Source organism: Ranitomeya variabilis, chromosome 4 (genome assembly GCF_051348905.1).
Source record: "Ranitomeya variabilis isolate aRanVar5 chromosome 4, aRanVar5.hap1, whole genome shotgun sequence".
In the NCBI taxonomy this organism is placed as follows: Eukaryota; Metazoa; Chordata; class Amphibia; order Anura; family Dendrobatidae; genus Ranitomeya; species Ranitomeya variabilis.
In genome coordinates this window covers 130,959,466-130,972,004 of record NC_135235.1, presented here as the reverse complement: position 1 = coordinate 130,972,004, position 12,539 = coordinate 130,959,466, and the positions used below count along the sequence as shown (strand labels likewise).

Genomic DNA, 12,539 nt, shown 5'->3' with positions numbered 1-12,539 from the left:
AGCCCGTAAGGTACCTTTACTTTCAAAGCATCATGTCGTCTACAGTTTGCTCATGATCACTTGGAGGACTCTGAGACTGACTGGTTCAAGGTTCTCTGGTCTGATGAGACCAAGATCGAGATCTTTGGTGCCAACCACACACGTGACGTTTGGAGACTGGATGGCACTGCATATGACCCCAAGAATACCATCCCTACAGTCAAGCATGGTGGTGGCAGCATCATGCTGTGGGGCTGTTTCTCAGCCAAGGGGCCTGGCCATCTGGTCCGCATCCATGGGAAGATAAATAGCACGGCCTACCTGGAGATTTTGGCCAAGAACCTCCGCTCCTACATCAAAGATCTTAAGATGGGTCGTCATTTCATCTTCCAACAAGACAACGACCCAAAGCACACAGCCAAGAAAACCAAGGCCTGGTTCAAGAGTCAAAATATCAAGGTGTTGCAGTGGCCTAGTCAGTCTCCTGACCTTAACCCAATTGAAAACTTGTGAAAGGAGCTCAAGATTAAAGTCCACATGAGACACCCAAAGAACCTAGATAACTTGGAGAAGATCTGCATGGAGGAGTGGGCCAAGATAACTCCAGAGACCTGTGCCGGCCTGATCAAGTCTTATAAAAGACGATTATTAGCTGTAATTGCAAACAAAGGTTATTCCACAAAATATTAAACCTAGGGGTTGAATAATAATTGACCCACACTTTTATGTTTAAAATTTATAAAAATTTAACTGAGCAACAAAACTTTTTGGTTTGTAAGATTTATGCATCTGTTAATAAATCCTGCTCTTGTTTGAAGTTTGAAGGCTCTAACTTATTTGCATCTTATTTAACCTGCTAAATCTGCAGAGGGTTGAATACTACTTGTAGGCATTGTACCTATACCTGACAAGCGTACAGTCAGTCCCATGAATGGGAATGTACAGTTTACAACCGAGAGCGGTGCTAATGCGACCGCCCTCGGCTGTAAATTTCTGTGGAGTGAATGAGAAGCAGCGACTCAGTGACTCAGTGATGTCACCGCTAGTTACTGGGCTAGGGGGGCCCATATCCATGGCCTCTTATCAGCCTGAGAATAGCAGCCCGCACCTGTGGGTTTTGCCGGGTTGGCTGAAAAACAGGGGGGACCCCACGTCAGGTTTTTCTTTTATTCATTCTCCCCTGCTCTCACTGCTGCCGGCAGAGCAGGGGAGAAGGGATGACAGCCGACTTCAGCACCACACGCAGGGGAACAGCACTTACTGTAGCACTGCTTTCCCGGAGGCTGTAATTGTGGTACTGATGCAGCACACGGTTGCCACACATGTAGTGTTAGGACAGGCGGAACGCACCAAGTAGAAGATGTAATAATATTGGTGCGTTCGCAGTCCGGGGTCCACCGTGCAGGTGAAAACCCGCTGCTAGCAAATGGCGGCGCTATATGACGGTGGAAGCGAACCCTGCTAAGCCACAGGTCCGCAATACCGCACAAATGAGTGCAAGCAAGGAGTCGGCGAACTCAATCCCAAGACTCAGGGTAGAAGTCCGTACAGACAACTTGCTCACCACACCGCAACTGGGTGTGTAGGTATAGTAAGAGCACCGAAGTGCAAACTGTGCCGTGCTGGCAGACACCACTAGTACCCAGACGTAGGTTAAGAAGCGCACTACTGGCGCGTGGCGCCGCACTGGCGGTCACAGCGACGATAGACGCTGACTCGTGTGTAACATGTGGAGTGTTTAGTCGGACGCTAGGTAGCAGCCATACACCTTACGCGATCTTTCATACGATAGGGTAGGGGTATTTAATGAACGACTTGCACTCACAACAAATACACGTATACAAATGTACACTAGCGCATGGCCGTGCGGCCATGCGAGCCTTATATAGCTGCAGCAAGTAAAAGACCTTCCTAAAAGGACCAATGAGAGACTGTCATACCAGAGCATGTGACCCTAAATCTCCACTGAGAGATCTTGCCCTGGGCATGCTCAGTGTGTGCAAAGCAAGACTTAGCCTTTGCAATTAAAGGACCTTCCTGAAAGGACCAATGGACTTAGCTGCAGTGTCTGACCATGTGACCCTCGATCTCCACTGAGAGATCTCACTCAGGGCATGCTCAGAACGAGAAAAGCAGGACTTAGTCCCAGAAGCGTCTGTTCGCCGCTACCCAGCACTGACTTCAATGGCAGAAGCCGGAGAAGCAGCAGTAACTCTTTGTACAGAGTGGGACTGAGCAAGACACTGGGACCGCTGAGCAGACTCCACTGCGGCAGGAGAAGCATGGGAGACTGCAGCAGAGACGGCCTGAGATTCCCCTGCGCAGAAGTGGGAACTCGATCCCTAACATGTAGTACACAAAAGTGATATCACGACATGTGAAACCGGCCTAAAGCGTATTATTGGCACATAAAACATGCGATGTTGCTGCAGAGCAGGTGCCAGACTGCTGAAGTTTTTTTGTTTTTTTTTTACTTATGTGCAGATATTCATTATGCAAATAAGGAAACTAGGGGGCGAGTCACTGAGGGAGCAGTGACCTGTCAGCAGTCTGCATTATGAATATCTAATCAGAGAACCACATACACCAACCCTGCCTTAGGGCTCAAGAATCTCATTAACACAAAACTGAAAATAAATATTAAAGAACAACCACAAGACGGATTTCATCAACCAAGGTATCATTTTAATCAGTATAACGGCACCGACCTGACACTGTCTGTAGGTTACTGTGCACAACCCTGCTGACAGGTTCCCTTTAAGGATCTTCAAGGTGGGCACAATAATGTGCATTTATATAACTTCCTTTTTTTTAATACTTGAGATAAAAAATATATTATTAAAAATTCTTTAGTTTAAAGCAATCTATATTCATCCAGCTATTATTACTAAACGAATCTGTCTCTATGTGAGTCAGGACAGAAAATGATGATTGTGACATTTACTTTTTTGTCCATAACCTTATCCTTCATTTCAGCCTACGCACTACTATGGGCAATGGGGCAGGGAGAGGTATGGTCAGAAAATAGATTTTTCTTGCTGCGGCTCCACTTGTAAATTAGCTCCTTCTGAGGCCTCATTCACATTTCTGTGTTTAAATACTTATGTGAAAAAAAAGGTATTGGTGTCAGTGCTTTGGATCAGTGTTTGGTCCAAAAGTCCGTTTTTATAATCAGTGTTTTTCATGCATGGATAAGTAAATTACAAATCTTCTCCTATCCTTTGCATTGTTAATACAGAGAGTGCATGGATGGCATACAGATGCTGTATGTGTTCTTCACAGACCCATAGACTTGTATTAGTGCTTATCACCCATGCTGCCAGAAAAAGAATGGACAAGTGAGTAGCACCGGTCCGTGTTGTGTAAGTGACAAAAAATGGATAGAACACAGATGTCTGAATGAGGCCTAATAGAGCTAATCCATAGATGGCTCCTTGCAGGGGAGTAACTATTAGGCCGGGATCACACTAGAGAAAAATAGGGATGAGTTTTAGGCGCAAAAACTACGCATTGCACTCGGACCAATGTTTCTCTATGGGGCAGCTTCCATCAGTCATATATTTCTCGGCCGTATTTAATGGGCTGAGAAAATCGCAGCATGCTGCGTTTGTCAGCGTATTCCTCCAAAAATACGCAAATGCAAGTCTATAGGGGCAAGAAAAATACGGATTACACATGGACCACACATCTGCCTTGCGAGAAATACGCACCAGTGTCCTATAGCAGTGTCCTAAAGCAGTCATCAAAGCAAAAGGTGGCTACTTTGAAGAACCTAGAATATAAGACATAATTTCAGTTGTTTCACACTTTTTTGTTAAGTATATAATTCCACATGTGTTAATTCATAGTTTTGATGCCTTCAGTGTGAATGTACAATTTTCATAGTCATGAAAATACAGAAAAATCTTGAAATGAAAAGGTGTGTCCAAACTTTTGGTCTGTACTGTATATATATATATATATATATATATATATATATATATATATATATATATATTTATATTTAATACAGAGCTAGATAGCATAAAAGCCGGAAATTCAATTGCCGGCTTTTGCGAAATCCTACCAAACCCGACAGGATATGAGACATGGTTTACATACAGTAAACCATTTCATATCCGTTACATTTTTACTTATTTCTCACTAATAATGTTAGTAGTGTGTGTGTGTGTGTGCAAAATTTTGGAGCTCTAGGTGTTAAAATAAAGGGTTAATGTGTGTGTGTATTTTTAACCCTTTCCTACTATTGGATTAATAATGCCTAGGTGTCTTATTGACTCCTCTCCATTATTAACCAGGCTTAATGTCACCTTACAATAGCTAGGTGACATTAACCTCTTATTACCCCATATCCCACTGCTACTCGGGAGTTGGAAGAGAGTGGCTAAGTGCCAGAATAGGCGCATCTTACAGATGTGCCTTTTCAGGGGTGGCTGGGGGCAGATGTTTTTAGCCAGGGGGGGTCCTATAACCATGGTCCCTCTCTCGGCTATTAATATCTGCCCTCAGTCACTGGTTTTCCCACTCTGGCGGAGAAAATTGTGCGGGAGCCCACGTCAGTTTTTTCCGTGATTTAACCCTTTATTTTAACACCTAGATCTCCCAAATTTTGCACACACACACTACTAACATTATTAGTGAGGAATATGTAAAAAAAATAAGGGATATGAAATGGTTTTCTGTATGTAAACCATGTCTCATATCCTGTCGGGTTTGATAAGGAGTTAGCAAAATATAGCAATTGAATTACCGGCTTTTCTGCTATCTAGCTCTGTATGAAATATAAATATATATATATATATATATATATATATATATACATATATATATATATATATATATAGACTGTATATATGCTTTCACGAATATTTGAGCCCATGGATCCATTATATGTCCATTTTGCAGGCCGGTGAGAAAATCTCGCCGTACGGATGCCATACGGATGACACACAGATATTTTTTGGAGAAAAAAATCACATTGAATACGCATCACTGTTCAGGAACTTTTTTTGCGTATCTCGGCCGTAAAAAATGGACCGTATTTTTATACGTTAGGTGTAACCCCGGCCTAAGTGGTACAGGAGCTGCAATCACACCTGGGCCCTTGAACCTAGAGGGCCCGAAACGTCCCTTTGGCCCATATGAAAAGACCATTACTAGTAAAAGCTTGCAATAACTGGTGACCCCATTGGAGCAAGTTTTAAGTTATACCACTGGTTTCTTGTCATGGTTTCAGAGCAGTATCTGCTACAATAACTGGTGTATCACTTGTTTTTTTTTGCTTTTTTTATTACAATGTGGATTTTAAATGCAAATGGTAAAACTCCACAACACAGATTGCCTTTTGTAATCAGTAGGACATAGATTTTATGTGGAATACAAAAGGATTTTGGTTTGGAAAACGTAGTAAAAAAATATCATTGTGCAAATACACTCACTGTCCACTTTATTAGGTACACCTGTCCAACTTCTTGTTAACACTTAATTTCTAATCAGCCAATCACATGGCGGCAACTCAGTGCATTTAGGCATGTAGACATGGTCAAGACAATCTCCTGCAGTTCAAACCGAGCATCAGTATGGGGAAGAAAGGTGATTTGAGTGCCTTTGAACGTGGCATGGTTGTTGGTGCCAGAAGGGCTGGTCTGAGTATTTCAGAAACTGCTGATCTACTGGGATTTTCACGCACAACCATCTCTAGGGTTTACAGAGAATGGTCCGAAAAAGAAAAAAAATCCAGTGAGCGGCAGTTCTGTGGGCGGAAATGTCTTGTTGATGCCAGAGGTCAGAGGAGAATGGGCAGACTGGTTCGAGCTGATAGAAAGGCAACAGTGACTCAAATCGCCACCCGTTACAACCAAGGTAGGCCTAAGAGCATCTCTGAACGCACAGTGCGTCGAACTTTGAGGCAGATGGGCTACAGCAGCAGAAGACCACACCGGGTACCACTCCTTTCAGCTAAGAACAGGAAACTGAGGCTACAATTTGTACAAGCTCATCGAAATTGGACAGTAGAAGATTGGAAAAACGTTGCTTGGTCTGATGAGTCTCGATTTCTGCTGCGACATTCGGATGGTAGGGTCAGAATTTGGCGTAAACAACATGAAAGCATGGATCCATCCTGCCTTGTATGGAGCATCTTTGGGATGTGCAGCCGACAAATCTGCGGCAACTGTGTGATGCCATCATGTCAATATGGACCAAAATCTCTGAGGAATGCTTCCAGCACCTTGTTGAATCTATGCCACGAAGAATTGAGGCAGTTCTGAAGGCAAAAGGGGGTCCAACCCGTTACTAGCATGGTGTACCTAATAAAGTGGCCGGTGAGTGTATACCCCTAGTGTGTGATAGTTGATATGATGCACTGTGCTCAGATGCTTTGAAAAAAGGTTACTGATATGTTAGTAAATTAGCTTGGGCAGATACATTTCAATATGTGTGGAGTAGAATGATTGACAATCAGACGTATGAAACACATTTTGCTTCAGGCTTCCCTAATGGCCTAGAAAAATCTTACTGCAAAGCACAGATTGCCTGCTGACATGTATTGAATGATCAGCCTGATTACCTGCTACCTCTTCACGTGCCTTAAATACCTTATTAATTTTTATTTACCAGTGTACACAAGCCTTTGCTTACTATTTGAATTTTATCAAAGATGTGCCCTTTGGCACACATCCTGGATAGCTACAGTGAGTATGGAGGATCCTTTTAAATTTTTCACTTTTTGTTTCATTGCAGCCATTTGGTAAATTCAAAAAAGTTCATTTTTTTCATTAATGTACACTCTGCATTCCATCTTGACTGAAAAAAACCCTGAAAATATAGAAATCTTTAGCAAATTTATTAAAAAAGAAAAACTGAAATATCACATGGTCATAAGTATTCAGACCCTTTGCTCAGTATTGAGTAGAAGCACCCTTTTGAGCTAGTACAGCCATGAGTCTTCTTGGGAATGATGCAAAAAGTTTTTCACACCTGGATTTGGGGATCCTTTGTCATTCTTCCTTGCAGATCCTCTCCAATTCCGTCAGGTTGGATGATGAACACTGGTGGACAGCAATTTTCAGATCTCATCGGAGATGCTCAATTGGGTTTAGGTCAGGGCTCTGGCTGGGACAGTCAAAAATGGTCACAGAGTTGTTCTGAAGCCACTCCTTTGTTATTTTAGCTGTGTGCTTAGGGTCATTGTCTTGTTGGAAGGTGAACCTTTGGCCAAGTCTGAGGTCCAGAGCACTCTGGAAGAGGTTTTTATTCAGGACATCTCTGTACTTGGTCGAATTCATGTTTCCTTCAGTGGCAACCAGTCATCCTGTCCCTGCAGCTGAAAAACACCCCCATAGTGTAATGCTGCCACCACCATGTTTCACTGTTGGGATTGGGCAGGTGATGAGCAGTGACTGGTTTTCTCCACACATACCGCTTAGAATTATCACCAAAAAGGTCTATCTTAGTCTTAACATACCAGAGAATCTTATTTCTCATAGTCTGGGAGTCCTTCATGTGTGTTTTAAGCAAACTCTATGCGGGATTTTATATGTCTTGCACTGAGAAGAGGCTTCCATTGGGCCACTCTGCCATAAAGGCAGTAGTGGAGGGCTGCAGTGATTGTTGACTTTGTGGAACTTTCTCCTATCTCCCTACTGCAACTGTGGAGCTCAGCCACAGTGATCTTGGGGTTCTTCTTTACCTCTCTCACCAAGGCTCTTCTCTCACAATTACTCAGTTTGGCTGGACGCCCAGGTCTAGGAAGACTTCCAGTGGTCCCAAACTTCTTCCATTTAAGAACTATGGAGGCCACAGTGCTCTTAGGAACCTAGAGTACTGCAAAAATTATTTTGTAACCTTGGCCAGATCTGTGCCTTGCACAGTTCTGTCTCTGAGCTACTTGGCTAGTTCCTTTGACCTCATGAATCTCATTTGGTCTGACATGCACTGTGAGGTCTTATATAGACAGGTGTGTGCCTTTCCAAATCAAGTCCTATCAGTTTAATTAAACACAGCTGGACTCCAATGAAGGAGTAGAACCATCTCAAGGAGGATCACAAGGAAGTGGACATCATGTGACTTAAATATGAGGGTCTGAATACTTATGACCATGTGATATTTCATTTTGTATTTCTTAATAAATGTGCAAAAATTTCTACATTTCTGTTTGTTTTCAGTCAAGATGGGGTGCAGAGTGTACATTAATGAAAAAAAATAAGCTTTTCTGAATTTACCAAATGGCTGCAATGAAACAAAGAGTGAAAAATTTAAAGGGGTCTGAATACATTCCGTACCCACTGTAAATATATATATACTGTATATAGTGTATATATATATATATATATATATATTTATATATATATATATATATATATATATAATTTTAAACATTTCTGGCAGCACTACCAAAAAAAAATGGGTGCAATAATACCTTTAAAGGTGATGTCCAAACCTCCAAAGTAGAAAATCAGAAAAAAACAGGCGGAACTCCAAAAGTCAAAATGAAAAACCGTGGCTTTACTGATCCATTAGCTATATACACTGTAGTTATCCTTCAATGTTTCAGACTGCATTAAACTAAAATAAATAATACTCGCCCTCATCCACCCTCCACAGCTCCTGTTCCGTCACCCAAATCCTGCTGGCATCTACTTATGTGGTCGGTATCTAGACACAGTAAAATAAAACAAGAAATTGCATCTTTAAAAGGAGTAAATGAGCGGGCATACAGTATGTGGTAGTCTCTGATGAGTCAATGTGGGCTTAAAAGTAGATTCCCGCTGAGACATAGTAGGCACAGAAATTAAACCTGTGAGAATGAGTATTACTATTTTGAAAAATAATTTTTATTCTTTGAAAAATATAATTAATCTAATTCACTTTTAAGCAATGCCACAAAATCTAAAATTCTAAGTGTTTTTTGGGTGCAATATGTAATATATCATTAAGTCCAGTGCACTACGATACATTTTTCGTGTACAAGGGCTATCTGTGTTTTCCTGAGATTGTTCTGAGGGTCAGATTAATCATTGCAATGCAAGTCTATGGTTTTGTGAAAAAACATAGCACTCACAATCCAATCAAACTAATTTCTAATGAAAACTCAAATGACGCTTGGGTGAAACTCAGCATTTTTCTCATGCATGAAAAAATGATGTGCAAATGAATCCTTATACTGTAATTGTAGTTTTCACATGTACTATGGGTTTCTCCTCTAGAACTACAACAAAAGCTCAAGGCAAAACCTTGCTGATTTCTGAAAATATAGAAATGTCTTTGCAAATTATTTCAATTCCCTTTGCAGTTCACATCCAATTTTTAATTAGCATTATTCAATTACTGGATGTGTAGTTTTGAAGCTATAGTTAATAGTCAGGAAATGATCTGAATAAAGAAAATATAATAGATCTATTTTTTAAAAAAGGAAAATTAATCCCAGGATAAATAATTGTTTTCTTTTGTAGAAGAAAGAGTCTTCACCATTCAATTTCTCGAGACAACTCAGAGGTCAACCAGCTAAGAGAGCTAGTATCCCGCTTCTCCAGCACTTCTCCATTCCGATACTTGGATGTCATCACAACTCTTGGCACCGGAGGATTTGGTCGTGTTGAGCTGGTAACATTAGCTGTCAGACTATGGAATTAATAGAGTTTATACAGAGATGTGTGGGTGCAACTGGCCCACTGGAGTTGATTTGCAAGGCCGGATTAGAGGTGCTGGGATTAATGAGCGTGAAGAATCAAGAGACAGCATACATGTAATAGTGTCCAGCTAGATATTCCGCTTTAATGGAATGTGGGTGTGGGTTATATACACCACTGAACAGAGAGGGCTTTATGCCAAGAAGCAAGCAATGGGGACTGAGAAGACAAAATGGACCTTGATTTCTCACAGAGGCTTATATCAATGTGACATTATTGTGATAACATTATAAGGCTTTTGTTCTATGGTAGAATAAATCAATGTCAGGGTCAGACTGGAGCAAAGGACAAGGTAAAAGCTTTGCCTCGGGTGGCATTTTTCTGTTTTCTCTGTTGGGAAGCAATTTGGTGTATTTCTATCAGCTAGAAAGCAAAGCCGTGATAAGCTGGAGAGCTACACAACATTGCGTCTAAGCCTGGACACAAACTAAATTGTATGCCAACAACCAGTGCATGTGTTTCCCATATGGATAGTACATATTAAGTAGTGCCAGATCAAAACTTTTGGTCCTTTATTAGACTGAGTTGTTTAAATCAGAACGTTTGTGTGGTGCATCCATGCATTTGATACATCCATAGTTTACCCGTTCAGGTTGTCCTACAGCTAAATATTTGTTATGTGTAGCACAATCTTGAACACGTTTGTTTCACTTTCAGGTAAAGCTAAAGGACGAGGATATGACTTTTGCTCTGAAGTGCATTAAGAAGAAGCACATTGTAGACACACATCAACAAGAACATGTGTACTGGGAGAAGAATATATTGCAGCAGATCAACTGCCCCTTCATCATCAGGTGATATCAGAATGCTTTGCTATACTTCAGACCCCGGCGATGCATTTCAATATATGTGACTGCTATACTGTAAGCATCAGCGTGCGGCTGTACAATGGTCCATTTATAGAATGGTTTGAGTAAAGAAACTAAACATTTTCATTTCAAGTGGAAATTGCGTTACCTTTTATTTGCACAGCAAACTTTTTACTTTTCTAATCTAACCAAAATAAAATAATTAGCTTTTTTATTATTTTTTTTTCATCAACAACACTCTTTGAGGAATTGTTGGAATGAGTTGTAGTTTGATTTAATTTTACTACACAATGTACTTACAGGGAATCTGTCAGCACGATTTTACTATGTAATCTGAGAGTAGCATAATGTCAGGGCTGACAACCTGATTTCACTGATGTGACACTTACTGACCCGCTTGCTGTAGGTTTGATAAAATCACTGTTTTATCATCAAGAGATTACCACTAGTTGGCTAGTAAACCTGCTGCCATATAGTCCTCCATATTCATGAGCTCTGTATAATCCCAACCTCACCACTGATTGGAAGTCTTTTGCCAATGCGCAGTGTACACGGATAGCTGCCAATTAGAGGTGTGGGCGGGATTATACCAAGCTTAGCATTCAAAGAACTGATACATCCACAGCAGATAATAAAGAGATTAGGTCAAAACTGCAGCACGTAACCCAGTAAGTGCTACTCTCAAATGGGGCAGCAAAAACCTTGTGATTAATGCCTTTAAAAAACAAAAAAACAGGGAAAAAAATGTAAGTTAGTTGAAATGGTTAAAAACACAATTCTACCATTGTTTTGGAGTTTCATATTTGTTGAATTCCTTGTAAAAATGGCCTATGAACACCGTTCTTCAGGTCATCATCACGATTACAGTGATATCAACCATATAGGTTTTCTTACATATTTTTGCTATTTACTGTACGTGCCAAGCTTTGTTTTTTTATATGTACTATTTTGATTTCTTAGAGGAGGTCTGTCAACAAGAAAATAACATTTTTTTTCTTTAGGTTTTTACCTTATGGGTTAAATGATTTTATATTTCCTTAATTAATGTAATTATTTTTGGTTGGGGAAATGGGGGCGCAGTGATTCAAATGTATATGCTTTTCTATGTTATTTTAACTTTCTTCTAAATTACTTCTAATTTGACTTTTTATTCAGGATTGCAGAATAGCGTACACATATTTAGTATTTAGCAATATTTTTTATGCAGTACATAGTACAAATAACAATCTCCTATGATGCCCAGAGAAGATGGCAATGACTAGGGACTTCATCTGGCAACTCATTGGCACCACACAGTCATGTTGCAGAGGAACCGAAGGAAACCAAACCACATATCCCAGAGGGATCTCACAACATAACACAGCCGACACCTGCCATCTGTGGAGCAGTCTGAGCTTTTGTGACCGCTCGATAAATCCACATCTTCACCATGTCATACTATTATTTATTGGAGAAAGAACAAATTTACTATAGACATAAATTATACCACAATAAACTAATCAACCAAAACATTAAAACCTAGTCCTAAGCCTAATCCTCTACCACTACATAAAGAAAAAAACAGATCTGATCTATAAGATATATAGACTCCAACGGATTTCTTAGGGTATGTGCACACAGCATCTTTTAGAGTTTTGCCAAAGGAAGACGCTTCAGGGCACACTAACGTCTTTTGTCTTGACGTGCCTTTTTCTGACGTCTTTTTGAGCCTTTTTTTCTCATTTTTGCTGGCTTTTTTTCTGTTTCAAAATTTTAATTTAAACTACTGAAACCATCTGAAGAATGGACTAATCACTAGGGTTGAGCGAAACGGATCGTTCATTTTCATAAGTCGCCGACTTTTGGTAAAGTCGGCGTCTCATGAAACCCGACCCGATCCCTGTGTGGGGTCGGCCATGCGGTACGCGATCTTGGCGCCAAAGTCGCGTTTCGTATGACGCGTTTAGCGCCATTTTTACAGCCAATGAAGGAGCGTGGGCAGAGTGATGACATAGGGGTTAGGGCGTGCACGCCTATCATCATTTTATCGCTTGTGCGCAGTAGCGATTTGGAATGTGTAAAA

The 12,539-nt window shown here is 40.7% G+C and overlaps 1 protein-coding gene across 2 annotated transcripts in view; it reads left to right on the top strand.

The window, feature by feature from the left end:
- Window positions 1-12,539, top strand: part of LOC143770046 (cGMP-dependent protein kinase 2-like) — a 363,231-nt gene that overhangs the window by 267,295 nt on the left and 83,397 nt on the right. For both annotated transcript variants that reach the window (XM_077259271.1, XM_077259272.1), the window contains 2 exons: window positions 9,432-9,582; window positions 10,326-10,462. In XM_077259271.1, the coding sequence (XP_077115386.1) occupies window positions 9,432-9,582; window positions 10,326-10,462 (288 nt within the window). The remainder of the gene's footprint in view (window positions 1-9,431; window positions 9,583-10,325; window positions 10,463-12,539) is intronic.